Source organism: Gallus gallus, chromosome Z (genome assembly GCF_016699485.2).
Source record: "Gallus gallus isolate bGalGal1 chromosome Z, bGalGal1.mat.broiler.GRCg7b, whole genome shotgun sequence".
Lineage (NCBI taxonomy): Eukaryota > Metazoa > Chordata > Aves > Galliformes > Phasianidae > Gallus > Gallus gallus.
In genome coordinates, this window is record NC_052572.1 from 63,416,622 (window position 1) to 63,432,486 (window position 15,865).

The window sequence follows — 15,865 nt, forward strand, 5'->3', positions numbered from 1 at the left end:
ATGTCGTTTCCATGAAAATGACAGTTCATCTTTTCTGCCAAAGGATTTTTAAGACTTTCTTCACATGTAAACAAAACTCCTAAAAGGATTCTTCTTCCTTTATAGCAGATATATGAAAAACTACATTGTACCTATGAATAAAATTCCTTCATTTGTCTCATGAATAAACAAAGAGCTATAAGAAAGTTAGAAATGTGTAATCCCTATGTCTAGGACTGAGATGTTTCCTTGGAAACAATGCAAAAACAGCAGGGAATGTGTGTGCATCCTCTGAGCAGTATTTAATGTGAGGGCAGTGTTCCTTGTATCTATGGAAGTCTTTAAAAGAATGTGAAAAAAGAAATCATTACTCTTTAATAAGACTGCAAGAAGAGCCAGCACTAGTGGCTTAAAAACTTCTCATTAATTCACAGTCTCGGTTTCTTGTGAAAACTTCTGAATATCAAGTTTCAGCTTTGTTGAGTATGGAGCTGTTATTTTCAGAGTATAAAAGGCTTGGTAGTTTGGTTTTTTAACTGTATTTGTTTGTTAGCACTTTCTCTCATGCCGGGAATCCTTGCTGGTGCATTTTAACTATGATTTATATGTGATGGTGCCCAACTTAAGGGCACTTTTTAAAACATCCTTCATGGCACCAGTACAACATGAATTTTCTAATACAGAAAAATTCTATCTGGTTTAATTAAGTAACAAGTCTATCAGTTAGGGTTAAGTATGTTCCTTTAAGTCCCTATGGTACAAGTGTCTTTTGAAGTAAAAATTAACTAATTATAGAACAAAAGAGAAGCTGTGAATATTATGAAGACATTCAGATGCCTACTGTCCCCTAAACAATTCTGCTCTCAGTCATCTCACTGAAATTACTGTGGTGTAATTACACTGGGGAAGATGAAATCAGAATCTGGCTATGTTTGCTGATATTTAACCTGAGTTACTCTAAACAAAATGAAAACTTGGCTGTCTGTATGCTACATTTTACAAGATACAGAGAATTCAGTCATCCAGGCCATGAAAATTATTTGAGTAGCTATCTAATATTGACAAACCTGTTTCATTCAGAATGTGTTTCAAAACTACTAGGTGTTTTTCTTTTCTAGCTGAACAAACAAACCCAGAGCTCAAACCAAAACACCACTAGGAAAGTCTGCATTAATAATTCATCAACTGAAATAAAACCATGCCGACTGACTGCTGCAAACAGCAGGGAATGAGACCAACTCCAGGGCTAGTGAAGGCCAGCAGACACCATAGTCTTACTGTCAGCTGGAATGTTACAGTTAGTAAGCAGACAAGTCCAGATTCCATTAAATAAATAGGAGGCTTTGCATTTAATAAGATAGGAGGTTGGGTCAGCTCAAGTGAAGTCACCTTACTGTTGCTCCAACATCCTATCAGAAATGAGCTTAGCTCAGCACACTACCAAGAACCGTGGCCATAGAACACCACATCAGAAGAGATGCACTTAAAATTAAATGGCATTTTGATCACCATGATGCTCAGGCACATATTCAGTTCTCTTTCTCTTAAATGCACAACTGATATCAGGAATCACACAGTTGCTAAGAAAGCTAAACAACCTGTGCAGGCTGTTGGGGATGTTCTATCCATACATGTTTGAGTGTGTTAGCAGACCCTGCATAAAGCAGGAGAATGCTTTATGAGGGGCAGCATTTTCTTCTTTGCAATATACTTTGATTTGAAATAGTTCCTAAGCATATGCTATGTTTCAGTAGCAAATATCTATCATTTGTAGGAGGACATAGGTGATTTCAGCACATAAATGACAAAGTTTCTTCTCCCTCAGCAGAATTCTCAAACACAACAATTATTATGTTAATAATTTCTGAAAAGTATGCCAAAAGTTGCACGTAGCACACGTGCACCTACTACAAAGAACAGTGTCCAGATAGGTATTTGCCAGTAGGCATAAATAAAACAACTTAAAAGAGAACACTGTGGGTACAGCTGAAGACTGTAAGGGGAAGTTGAAGACAAGTGCAGACGCTGCAAGCTTCTAAAATGGCTCTATCACATGTGAGCTTCCACATGGAGAAAGCTGGGAGCCATATAGTCCTGCTCCTCTACACCATCACCCAGCACCATCCCAATGACCCTGAGAAGTAGAACCTGCTCGTTGCAGGATCCCACAGCATTTCCACTCTCCCATCAATAATGACAAAAATGAAGGCTGAAAGGGAACATGGTTATTCTCTATGACTGAACAGAGAAATAAAAGTATCAAGGGATAAGTGTCAAGAAGAAAAAAGACCTATTCAAGCTAAAGACAATGCTGGCAAGAATAAACATGGGTTTGAACTGGCCAAGAAACAATTCAGGCTAGATATTAGAATCAGACTTTAGGAGAGTCATGATGATCTGGGACAGCCTTCCAGAGGGAGCAGGGAACACAAAAGTATTAAATGAATTTTAAGACAGACCTGCAAAGACTCTATTCTGCCTCTTTTGTTCAGCTTAATGACTATGACTCATTAACTCATCTTGCATTCTACAGTACTCCTTTTCCTTCAAATTTCATAATCTTCTTACACTTCTAATAAAGAAATATGCACATCAGGGAATTACATGTTGAAACACAAAGGTTTGTAACCCTCTTTCCATAAAATTCCTCAACTACAAAGCACAAGTTTCTGCAATTTCATTCTGCTCAAAGCTGGAGGGGACAAGAAACCAGACGGAGTTGGTGTGAGTCCCAGGGTCCAATAAGCGCTTTGAAACACATTCACTAAGCAAAGGCTTTTAAATGTCTCCAAAAAATGCAGGTGTGCAAATTACTCCTGATACAGACAGGAGTTATGTTTCCAGTATCACTGTTAAACAACACCCCCACAAGCATTTTTCAGCTCATAAAATCTTTATGAGCTGAAAAGTTCCTTCAGGTTTGTTTTTTTTTTTTTCTTTTATTCCCAGCTGCTGATACACTACTTTCCAGTAACAGTACCACTGCTCACCACTGCAACAGGTAGCAGAGCTGTGAGGAGATAAAGGAAATGAAGGGACAAGATTTCCCTCTTTGCCTTGAAAGAGATTATTCCCTTGTCCTATCCCATGTAATGAAGAAGTGCTCATGTGGTCAGACACCAGGGTGAGAGCTGTTTTGTTATGTCACTGTGCAGCAGGAGCAGCCTTCTGCTTCATAAGGGAAAATGAAGTTCCAGGCTTTCTCTATCATGAAACGTGTGCGTGATCCTCTTTATAAGAACAATAACAAAGGCATGTTTCCCTGAATACAAATATATTTTCCTCACTAACTGGAATACCTGATCCAGATATGGCCATGTACCATGGCCCATCAGAAACACCATGCCTGATATTCCTCTTAAATCTGCACACCTGCCTCACACGTGCTCACGTGGAAGTGCATGTATTGCTTATACATGACATTTTCTCACTGAAAGGTGACATATTCTGATATAAACAAGTTGTTTAATCCATCCAGTAATGCATTCTTTCCCGTCAGCATTTGAGTGTATTTATCAGAATTTAAGCTAATGAGGATGATCTTCCAACAGGCCCATAAATTAACTCTGCCCCCATACATAAATTTAATTATCTAAAAGTAACTGAAACTTCCTTCATGAAATTTTTAACGGATTGCAAACATGTATTTTAAAAGCTAGGAGAAGAACTGTTTAGCTCTTGGATGGCATGAGAAAAGAAGCCCTCTAAGAGAAACTGTTCCTGGATGGCTGGTTCAATAAATTCAACAGGCTATTTTATTTAAAATCAGAAATATCTGACTTACATATGGTACCACTACAAATTATTCTGAGAGAGTCTAAGAGAACCTGAAATTCTCATCAGTAGATTCAATTGACTTTAACACCACCAATATTCAAAGTCTTTTAAGTGCAGCTTGAGTCTACAATAATAATCAACAACCATATCCCCCACATTCCATACATCCATAACACATTCCATGCATCTACAGCACATTCCGGCCGAGGACTTCAAAGCACCTCAGTGAAGGTGATGCCACTTTAGCAAGGCCTTGAGATCAAGTAGAAAGGCTCAAGAAATCCTCCCTCCTTCTCCTCCTCATCCCAGAGTGTGGTCATGGAAATGCTCCTCACTTCAATGGGCACAGAAGAGATGCCCATGGCCTCCCTATAGCCCTTGGTGTGAGTCCTCCTCATGGAGTGTGAAATACTTCTCATGGCTCACAAAGCCAACAGTACATCTACAGAAATATTGTTATGGTTACGCTACAGATAGTAAATAGAGCTGCAGAGAGTGCTATTCAACTGTTAGTACAATAGTGTGAACTGCATACCGTAGTTATGTGGTTAGGGAATCAAATCTGATAGTTTATTTCCGTTGAGCACTGCTTCTGGAGAAAGCTGAATGGCAACGAGGTGAAGAAAGATTTTTTGAAAAATTAATCCCATAAATATTTCCAACACTTGTGCACACACAAGAAGGAAAATACTACATTCATTTATGCATAGTCATATATGCCCCTTATATAGCAAATTTCCCATTACTATTCCACAACAGCTGTTGTTTGAAGGGTTTGGTAAAAAGAAATTGTCATTTCTTAATATATACTTCTGGATACTGACTTTAAAATCACGAGGGCCCTTCCTGACATTCTCTACTGCTTAGCATTAAACTATATTGTCTTGTAATGAATACCAAAGCAAAGAAGGAAAAACTTTTTTTTTACGAGAAAAAGAGTGAAAACTATGTCTTGCTGTCAGTTAGCTGAGAACAAAACGTCAGAGGTACAGTTTACGCAGCTTAAGTATGACTGCAGATCAATTTTCAGACAAACAGTGAAAGAATAAGAAGTTGAACTGTGTCCGAGTGAAGGGCATATGTTAGTAATTCTTGCCAAATTCATTTCTCTTTAGCACCTCCTATATACATTTTCTTTAGTACAAAGAAAAGTTTATGGACTGCAGAACAATGAAGTGAAACTGGGCTTGGCAGTCTGTTTCAAACAGTCTCTCATTTCTGGAGAAAGAAAAGAAAGTCCTAAACCATATCCTCAGACAAAAGAAATCTTTGGCAGCTCTAACTCAATTTGTTGCAAGTAGGTACAGGGTGGCTTTTCTCTCTGAATATCTAAATGGAGGAATTACCACTGTCACATACTGAAAATAGAAAAATAAATAAAGCTACTCCTAGACCTTTCACTGGATATGTGATAAATCCTATTATGTTTAAGCAAAATGAAGATACTGCCATACTATTTTAGGAAAATTATTTTTTTACCTATGCTGATAGATGAAATTACTGCTAAGGGCAGAATTTTAAGGCTGTAAACTTTAATTGAGCATATAACCATCAAAAATATGCAACATTAGAAAAATGTTTGCGAAGACCCAAAAGTTAAACATTGAATAAAGTCAGTTCTGAGGACTGCATCACCCCAGTGAGAGAAATCACGGCTGTGCATTGATCTGCTGTTCCTCAGATAGTCCAGAAATTAGGAACTGGACTAATTCCTACCCACAGCATTCCAAAGAAAGCATAAAACAAGACTCTCTGAGGGAGACAGAGAAAAATACCAAATCATACACTGTCGCCACTATCTAAAGAGAACAAGAAGATTCCACACACTGCCAAACCATCCTACTTCTTCCCATCCACCTGAAACAAATAGCTGCCTGAAGACATCTACTCAATTGCATAACAAACTACTACATAAATCAACAGTGGAACAGAGAAAACTATTTCACTACTACACAGTCCAACTATTAGTTATTAAACAGAATTATCCAAACTTCCTAAGGTATAAAAATATGCAGCTTAACTCTAGTCTTGAGAAATTCCGTTCTGACTTACCGCTCTTGTCTCATTAAATTGAGATTTCCAAGACACTGGCAACAACTATAGCTTCAGTTAAGATAATGATAATATATCACAGAAACAAAAGGAGTGTTTAAATTTTAAAATAACTATTATTTTCTGAAATAGGTTAAGTCACTGTTGATACGACTTGTGTAGTTTTATGTCTAGTGAATATAAAGTACAGTAACAAGCACAAAGTAAATAAAGACACCAAGTCCACTGGGAAAGTCAGACAACAATGCAGTACATCTCAAGGGATCTACTTCTGCCTGTTGATTTTAAAACATAATTCTACCAAGCATAAATCTGATAAAACCAGTCTTCCAGACTTCCATAAATTATGATTTCTGTTGGTAACCTTATTCAAAATACGGCAAAGAATCAATGAGAAAACAGTTTCTTGCATAATCATTCAAAAGCATCAAACGTAGTTAAGCTTTAAAAGACACAGAATGGATTTTTACTGTTTCTGTTGAAAAAAAAAATAATTAAACAGAATGCAATACCAAACCTTCTAGATACTTGAGCTTTTTCCTTTTTATCAGTTGTTCTACATTTAATTTTTAAAAATAAGGTTTTACCAAGGCTCCTTAAATAATGTCTCTTTTACAGGTTTCTTTAATGAAAAATAGCCTTCAACTTTTGAATTATGGAGACATATTCTTAATAAAACTAAAGAGTTCATTGCTCCTTTGGAAGTTTCTGTTCTGGATACCCATGGAATTGAAGCCACATACAAATGTACAATGTAATCAGCTAAAAAATAGAATGAAATGCACAAATTACATCAATTTACATCTCAGATTCTGTAAAAATGGTAGAAAAGATCTAAGGAAACTTTTAAAAACCCTTCTCTAAAATCACAGGAGATCCATCTTAGGACACAGCAGGATGCATTAGCCTTTTTTAGCTGACTACATGTACATGGCATTGTTAATTGCTACAGACTAATGGAATGTTAAAATAATCTAGTGCTTTGTTTAGGACTAGTAATGCATGGAATGGAAGCTGTGAAATTAAAATGCTTGTTTCACAGATAGCTGAAGTTAAATCAGTGACGTGACAACATAAAATAAGAAAACTGGAATATAACCACCATTAATCTTAATAGGAAGTATAACAGTTCAATATTACTCTTATATAGAAATTAACCTCACCTGAAACCATATATATAACACTTTTCCAATCATTTTGAATTGATAGAAAAATAGACCTACCAATACTTAGCAAATTGTTGTCTAGATAAAACTTGTGCTTTGCATGCTTCAGTGATCCAAGTAGCACTTCCTGTATATTCTATAAGTGTCACACCAGCCTGTTAAGATACACTGTCCATGACGATGGATTGCAGGTCTAAAAGGCAAAATCTTACCTGTATCATTGCCTGTGATTTGAATAACATACAATCTTATGTCAGTTCCACTGTCAGGGTGTGAAGTAGGAGACACCTCTTGTGGCTGTAAGGCCTCTGTGGCCTCCATCACTGTGGGTGGTGCAGTAGGCCGTGCAACTGCAGTAGCAGTTGATGATGTGAAATATTCCTTATCAATTTCTGGTTCTACCATCTTTCCTGTCAGATCATCTTCAGCACTGGCTTTACTTGGAGAAATAGATTCATCAATTACTATGATGTCACTGCTTGTTACCTCCTCATCTTCCTCAGGAATAATACGTGGCGACTTTGAAGAAACAAAAGGTTTGGATGCTGATGTAGGCTGAATTTTGTCTACAGCGCTAATAGATGATGTAGTTAAATCACTAATAACAGTTGTCTTATCTGTTGCCCTAGATGAAAATGGAACTGTTTTGACTTCTTCAAGCTCTTCTGATATTCCTGAACCTTCTGGAGTTTGACTTGGAGAAGCTCCCAAAGTCAGAAGACTAATACTTCCTGCAGTAGAAGGACTACTCAGCATCGTATGGGGGGGCAACACAGAATTCCAGCTTCCTACATCTCTGTCTTCTTCCCTTGTGGTGGTTCCTTTGCTTTCATACACTTTTGCTTGTGTACCAAATGTTACAGGCACTGCTTCTGTAATCTTCTCTTCTTGGTCAGTAGCAGTCTCAGCTTTGGGAGTCCCTGTGAGATGCAAAGACCTGGTGCTAGTTTCAACAGGCCCTGAAACTTGTCCATATTCTGTAAGCATTAATGCAGGCACTGATAATTCTGTTGCTGGATACATCTCATCATAGGCTGAACCCATCTCGTCATGTTTTTCCTGAGTGGTTGTTTGAGGTGATTCAAATCCTGCTGTCGTCTTTTGTTCATGCATTTGGACAGATGTCACAGGTAAGGTAGACCCCATGGCAGTACCTAGTTCCCTATCTTGATCTTTTGTGGAGAGCTCCTTAGGAAACACTTCACTAGCTTTTGTACTTGTTACTGTTGCTTCAGTATGAATGATACTGTCAAAAGAAGTATGGTCAGTAACTTGCATCTCTCCAATGTCCTCACTACCTACAGTGACTGGAACTAGGGAAGTATCACCTTCTCTCTGTGGAACTGTAGTCTCTATCTCTGTTACATCTGTAAACTTAAAGGGTTCCTTTGTTTCTGGTAAGCCAACAGACGGTTGTTCTTCCCTCTCCTGAAGTGCTGCCACTGACTCCTTCTCAGCAGATGTCACACTGCTTATCTGGCCGCCTTCTGTCATTGTGTATTTTGAGATCTCTGTTCCTGTAGAGACTTCATCTTCAGCAGAAGTTGCAGGTGATTTCTCAGTAGCCTTTCTTTGTTCACCTTCTGGGGTAGAAAAGGTCATGTTCAAAACATATCCTGATGTTTCATCTGCTTCATGATCAGTCACCTCCAAGACAGTGGCCACAGCAGTTGGTAACACAGTACCACTTGAGGAGCTAAACGATTTCACTGTTGCACTACTTTCATCCTCTGGTATTTTGGATAGAGTAAACTTTTCCAAATCTAAAGAGCTGCTTGTATGGAAGACCTCTGTAGTACCTTTAGTCTGATCAAAATCAGCTGATACTACTTCTTCATCACTTTCTGTTTCTGCTGTCTCCATGCTTGTCTTGGTTTCATCTGTTACTGCTGAAACTGGAGCTCCTAGATGCTTTGTATATTCTATAATTTGCCCTGGAGATGATGTAGGCTCCATTCCAGAGATATCATCTTCAGTGTCTAACTCAATTCTCTTAGTATGAGATGTTTCTTCTGTCATGTAGACCTGATCCTTATCTGTCTGCAGCCACATGCCAGAAACTGGAGGAGTGTGCGTGAACTTCTCACTTCCAAAGCGTCCCTCAGATCCTGCCGTAACAGAAGCAGGAACAACAGTTGTGATATAAAGGACTTTAGCATCTATTGTACTCATTTCTGGCTCCTTTGTTTTTTCCTGCTTTTCTAAAATAGCCGATCCTTCTGTTTGCTGCGATGAGTGAAGAACAGATGTGATGCCTTCTTCAAACTTCTGTGGGGCACTGGTACTTTCTGAGAGAGCAGTGACCTCAGATCCTGTCTCATTGGCGGTGAATAAAGTAAAGGATACAGGTATTCCAGATGACGTGGTGAGATGCACATCTTTTAAGTCCTCTCTGCTTCCCTCAGCTGACGCCTCATTATCCAACTCAGTTGCAGAAGAACTAAATTTAATGAATGGAGTTGACTCATCTGCTGTAGAAGATTGTCCAGTGGTTACCGCAAGCTCATCCATGAGTGTCTCTGATACAGCAGGAACATCTGATTCTGGGATGCTAACCAGAGCCACGCCAGAAACTCTATCAGGCATAACGGTGTACATGCTCTCTCTTCCCTCCCCCTCTGTAGTAAGATCATACTGATCAGTGAACAAAGCCTTAGGGATTACAACAGTTGTAAGTTTCTTGTCAGATTTTGCTTCCATTGATTTTTTTGTGGGTTCTTTTGTTGAGTGAGAACCAAGATACAGATTTTCTTTTGTTAGTGAAACTGAAGACCCTGTCCTGGGCAACTCTCTCTGAGAAGCTGGTACCAAGCTATCTGTAGCTGTCATCACAGGACCCACTTCTATTTGTTCAGTCTGATTATCACCATCATGTTTTTGTGTATCTCCTGTTTCAATATCTTCCCATGAACCAGTGGAACTCTTAGCTACAGCTGTGCTATCCTGAAAAACTACAGAGGTCAAGAAAGCGTCCTCAGTGCTTTCAGACCTACCTTGTTCCTCGGACAATTCTGCTTCAGAGTAAGTGTGCTCCACTTCCAAAGCTGCAGATGTGCTCTCTGTTAACCTAGGTGAAACATCATATTCAGTCCTTCCCAGCGTATCATAAGGGCTTATTTCACCATCTGTGACAGTCTGAGGTAAAAGGGTGGTTAACTTAATGTTCTCCATAAGCACCTCCATTTCCCTTTTCTCCTCAGCCACTTCAGTAGTCATTTTTGTATCTTCAGTCTCTAGGGTTGCTTCCTCCCAAGCAGGGACCTTTGTTTTGGTGACAGCCACTTCAGTAACTGAACTCTCAAAAACAGAAGGTTTAAGAGTAACTTTAGCAGATGATAGTTCCACACTGTCAGTTTTCAGAGTTGTAACCAGCTTAACAGTTGTAGGCTCTGATACAATTTTTTTACCTTAAAAAAAAAAAAAAAAAAAAAGAGAGAATAAAGAAAAGTTAAGGAATCATTCAGTAATATTACAAATACTTTCAATTAGTTCACATGTTCCTAGAAGAAATTACATGTTACACTGAGAAATAAGTATAGAGGCAAAAAGCTTTAGATAACTGTTGAGCATACAACTGAGCTCTGAGTGACATAAATATCATATTATTTAAGTTCCATGTAACTTAATGTCAGATGAAATGAGAACAGGAGCAGTTGTTTATATAATTATCCCTGGGTGTCCTAATACTATACAAGTATCTATTTGACAGCTAAGTACTGATCAGGAAATATAGAAGTTTATTTCACAATGTCATAAATGAGTGGTACTGCAAATCTGTGGTTTTTCTTCAAAGCTTACTATGGCATACAACTCAAATGCATAAGGGAACTGAAACAGCATTTCAGCTTATTTTCAATGCATAGTTACCGATTGGAGAGCATGCTTGAGCAGCAGGAACAAATGTGGCTTTGGAACATACTGCATTAAAATGCTGCAAGAACTGCTACACTGCTTTAAATTACACTGAGAGAAATTCTGATTACGGGGAAAGGTGAGAACAGTAAACCATAAGACCATAAACTTACTGCTAGGATGATGTTGATCTCTGGAAAACACTTGAAAGATATAACTCTGAACCTCCTTCACAGACAGAAGTGCTTCTACGAGAGTGCTGAACATGAAAAGCAGGTTGTTGAACCTCCTGAATGATGTGAGCAGTAAGGGGTAGCTATGCTGGATAGCTAACTAGGTGCAAATAACTTTGTGTCTTTCCAGTGAACCAAATTGTGATGATTTAAAGGATCGTGGTGCCATTTCTCTGTCCAATCCTGCCACAGACTGCTACCTCACCAGAGCAGGAAATGCACCATTTCACTCCAAAGTTTGGTATTGCAATTACAACTCTTGAAAAAGGTGAATTTGTGCTCAGAAAGCAAGATTTACTCAGGAAAAGTCTTAGGTAGATATGTATCCCCTTCTTCCAGTTCTTCTAGGCCAGCAATCTTCAGAAGAGCAACGGTAATAGAGAGGTGGAAGGTGTGAAAGTCATAAATCAGTGCTGTTCATTTCCAAGTGACAAAGAGTCAGAAACCTTGGACGGATGCCAGCTAAGAGCAAAATATGGCCTTTTGCATCACACCAAGCATAAGGAGAATGCATTAGATAGATTGCATATATGAGAACTAGCAACTTACCACAGACAGACATTACTAGACATTTGGCGTCTTGCAAAAGAAAATACTGCTAAACATCTATGTGAACAAAGAAATCTGTTCCTCCAACATGCTAGTATCAAATCAGATGCAATATTTTGTGACTCAAGCCTGAAACCAGAGGGTTCTTATTACTGCTGTGAGATAGTAAAAGACCAGGAAACTCTACTCAATGTAAGGAAAGAATACCAGTTACTTATTGGGGGAAAAGTGCATTCTGAAACTGGATTTTTACTGCCTGGCACAGAGATGAAGATGTTCTGGATAATGACCTGGGACTTCAGTAACACTGAAAAATAAAAGGAAAAAATTAAAAAAAAAAAAAAAAAAGAAGGAAAAATAAAAGGAGCTAAGAGTATGCAGAAATAACAGAATGTAAACAAGGGAGAAATATTTAGGAAGGCTCAACTGTAGTCATATATATTTGTATAGTGACCATTTACACTCAAGCAAACCTAGTGTGTATGCACAGATCGGTTACTTTCACACAACTATGCCTAAGTGGGTGAGCCTTTGATATTGAATATGTGGATTCTGCCTGTGCAAGTGAAGGTCATGCAAATATTTGTTTAGTTTCACACACCAAACTTTGAAAATGTCACCTTTGCAAAAGAGCTATTTGATCTACCTCAGAGAAGACAGAAGCTTCTTGCCAGATGCTAGCTGCTTAGGATATCTAGGTGGATTTACAGAGCACTGGAATAAGGAAAAAAAAAAAACCAACAACAACACTGATATTTCAGCTTTCTTGAAGAAGTGAAAGTGAAAAAGAAATTGTGAGGGTAGAAGTACAGGATGTTGCTGTGTTTAAAACAATGTTCTTTGCCAGCAGAAAAAGGAATAGATTCAGTCTCTACCATATATGTGATCTTGTGTGTGTGTGTGGCTTTATAAAGAAGATTTATCCACTTATATGCATTTTTTTGTAGGCAAAAGTTGAGCTGTTGATCAAGTAGGAGCAGAATTCTTGAAAGCTCACTAAGCAAAGCACAGCCTCAATGCCAGTGACTTTTGAGTTCCAGTGTCCTATGACCTGAAGAGGATACTTATTTGTTTCTGTACCTATGATCTCTGAATGTGAGATGTTGCTCCCAAAATCAACACCTTAAAAAGTACTATGCTTTACAGTGTTTTCATCACTGAGCGTACAGGGTGGTCCGAAGCATGGAGTTTCTCTTCATAAGCAGGGAGTGAAAAGTAAATTAGAAGAGCTCTGCTGAGTGGCAGCAGCTAATTGCTATGCTGACACCAAAGAACCCACAGATCTGCCACACAGCTCTTCTGTACAGAAAAGTGGGAAGCAAACAGCATAGCCCCATATTATCCCTTTCGACCACAGGATGCATTTTCTTAACGAAGACTGACTTTGTTTTGCAGCAAATATCATCAATTTAGTGCCTGAATTGATTTTCTTTAAGAGACAATTAAGAGCACTCTTTGAAAGAATATTGGTATCTAATGGTCTCTTATAAAGCCAGATAAAAATGAGGGTACAAAAGTCGGTTTTATAGACAGTGAAATGAAAGGTAACTTCATTCCCCTGCGGCTGGGAAATTTAAGTAACTTCCTGATCTCCTGGAAGTGTTTGCAAGTGCCAAAAGATCACAGATTTGTGCCCAAATGCACTTACTTTTTGTTCCCTATAATTATCTGCTTATCACTGATAAAATCAGTACACAGGCAGTAAATTTGACCAAATAATAGGTGTATTTGATTCAGCAAATGTGAATTCACATACTGCTATAAGAAATGTATGTATTTTTTAATAATTTATCAATGAACAGCCAAACTTTCTCTTTTCCAAGACATGCAATCGCCAACATACAAAGAGCAATTGTGGTTCAAATAAACATCAGGGCCTCTAAAACTGTCTCATCATAAATGTGATACATAAGGCTTTCCATACACATTATTCACGTTAACAGACATTTTTGAGTTTGTGTTTTGAGTTTCTTCATGGGAAATCTATCAGAGGTTTTTTTTTTTTCTTTTCTTTTCTTTCCATGGGAAAAGAGAAAACCAAAGAGAAGGTTGCCTTTTTAGTAGACTGAACATCAGTTTGAACTGTTGTCCTTTCCACCCAGATGTTTTGTATTACTGTACTCCTTGCGTCATGCATGCAATATGCTCCTCTGTCCTTCTTATGCAAGACATGAGACAGATTTTCCTAATAAAATTCATGAACATGTTAGCAGCAAGAAAGTAAATTATCTCACCAACAGCTGTTCATATCAAAGGCTATCTTTCAGGTTTTTAATCAATTCATTTTATATTGAACAGTCTGAATTAAGTTGATTTTGGATGGAGTATATGGTTTTATAGAGATACTGCACATTTTCATTCTCTGTTTATTTATTTTATGCTTTCACTATACAGCATTTTCTTCTTCTTCTCTCCCACTATTGTTTAAAGAAGGATTTAAAATAATGGAGTAATATTAAAACTTAATATTTTTTCACGGAAATCACACTACACTACTTTATACATGGTTTAACTTTGCAACTACCAAAAAAGGATTTTAATATGTTCTGTTCTATTTAATAATACGTTCAGGATATCTAGGTGTACTTCTTGGAGGAGAAAATACTTTTTTAAAAGATTACATACATTATCTATATTATGACGTTTATATATGACATTTTCAGCATAGTCAGTTCCACAGAACTTTAACTATGTGTCTAAAATGAGACACTGGAACAGTTTCTTTGCACTTGGGAATATTGCTTTTGTATTTGCATTTAGGTATGTAAGAACCTGGATGAACATAGACCCTACAGATAGAAAAAGAGATTTCCTCAAGTCATTGTCAGCACCTAGGACAATTAAAAAATAAATAAAAACATAAAAAGTTTTAAGTCACACTAAAATCTGTAAATGCTGAATTCCTTCTATGAATCACAGAAGCCAAAAGAAATTTTTCCAGAATAGCACTTATGTTGAAAAGATCCAAATTAATGGTTTGACATCTTCCATCCTCCATTCATTTTGAGTATGGCGCCTAAACCAGCAGTTTGCTGTGTTTCATTTCTACATACTGTGAGGTGTCCATTCCTACCTGCTACTTCATTAAGTTTGCTCTGAGTCTCTGTTCCTCCCCTGCCACCTGCCCCAGCACACAGCACTGTCTTGAATGCTCCCCTGCAAGGGTGCCCAGATGGAGTTTAAACTATGGGCAGAACCTCACAGCCTGGACAACTCCAGGAATAAGACCAGAACAGTAAAAAATAAAAACTGGAACTTTGGGCTACATACAGAGCCAAAAATTTGTCAGTAGTACACCGACTAGATATCCATTCTCAATCACTATCCATGGGATATGTGATATCACATGGAGGCCTCAACATCTGATGTTACAGCTATACAGTTTCCCTATAACCCCAGGAATATACTCCCACTTACCTACACTGTGTTCTGACATCAGAACACCAGCCAAATGTAATGAGAAAAAAAAAATGAAAAATGTGACTGCAGCGTCATTTCTCACTTAAAAAATACATGCAAAATCAGAGAAACTAAGTGGGACTCTTAAAAGTAATAATTCAAATCAATAACTAGTTGACAGTCTATCTTATCTGAAAGGAAAAACTGGAGAAAGAAAGGTTATGCATCCTCCTGTCATCAGCAGCTAAGGCTGCTTCCTTCCAGCTAACAAAGCAGCATGAACAGCAGCACCATGAGCACTACAAACACAAATACTGTTAAGTGAAACCATTTGCTGTTTTGTAGTATCTGAAGTCAGGCAACTAAGGGGGGAAGGATGTTATCCTCAGTTTCTCCAGATGTAAATATGGTTCTGTGAACAAATTATAACTTGCCTACACACAAAAAGAACAACAGCAAAAAGTACTTCTCTTTCCATGTTATTTATAATTAAACTGCCAAAGGAAACAAAATTTAGGTGAGCCTCTTCACTCAGCTCTTCCTAACAGAGTCCACATCTCAGCACTAAATAGAAGAAACAACCTTTGTTTTCTGGCTGCAAAAATAAATGATGGAAGAATGAAGAAAGCCAAGATTGTCACTTCTGTCAGGAACTGGTACAAAAAATCTCACTGCTTTGCTCTCACCACCCACTGTGAAAGGAGACAAATCACCTGTATGTCCCATGGGTGGTATGCAGCTCCCAAAGCAATGAGCACAGGCAATAAAGAGCAAAAAGGTTTTGTCCTCCCTGTACTTAAACACCCAAAGAGAAGGACCTTCTACCTTTTTCATCTGAGAGGATGAAAGGAAAATGCC

At 38.0% G+C, this 15,865-nt stretch overlaps 1 protein-coding gene across 2 annotated transcripts in view; it reads right to left on the reverse strand.

Annotated features, from left to right (window-relative positions):
* VCAN (versican) overlaps positions 1 to 15,865 on the reverse strand; it is a 106,360-nt gene that overhangs the window by 45,445 nt on the left and 45,050 nt on the right. For both annotated transcript variants that reach the window (XM_040655380.2, NM_204787.1), the window contains 1 exon segment: positions 7,187 to 10,381. In XM_040655380.2, the coding sequence (XP_040511314.2) occupies positions 7,187 to 10,381 (3,195 nt within the window).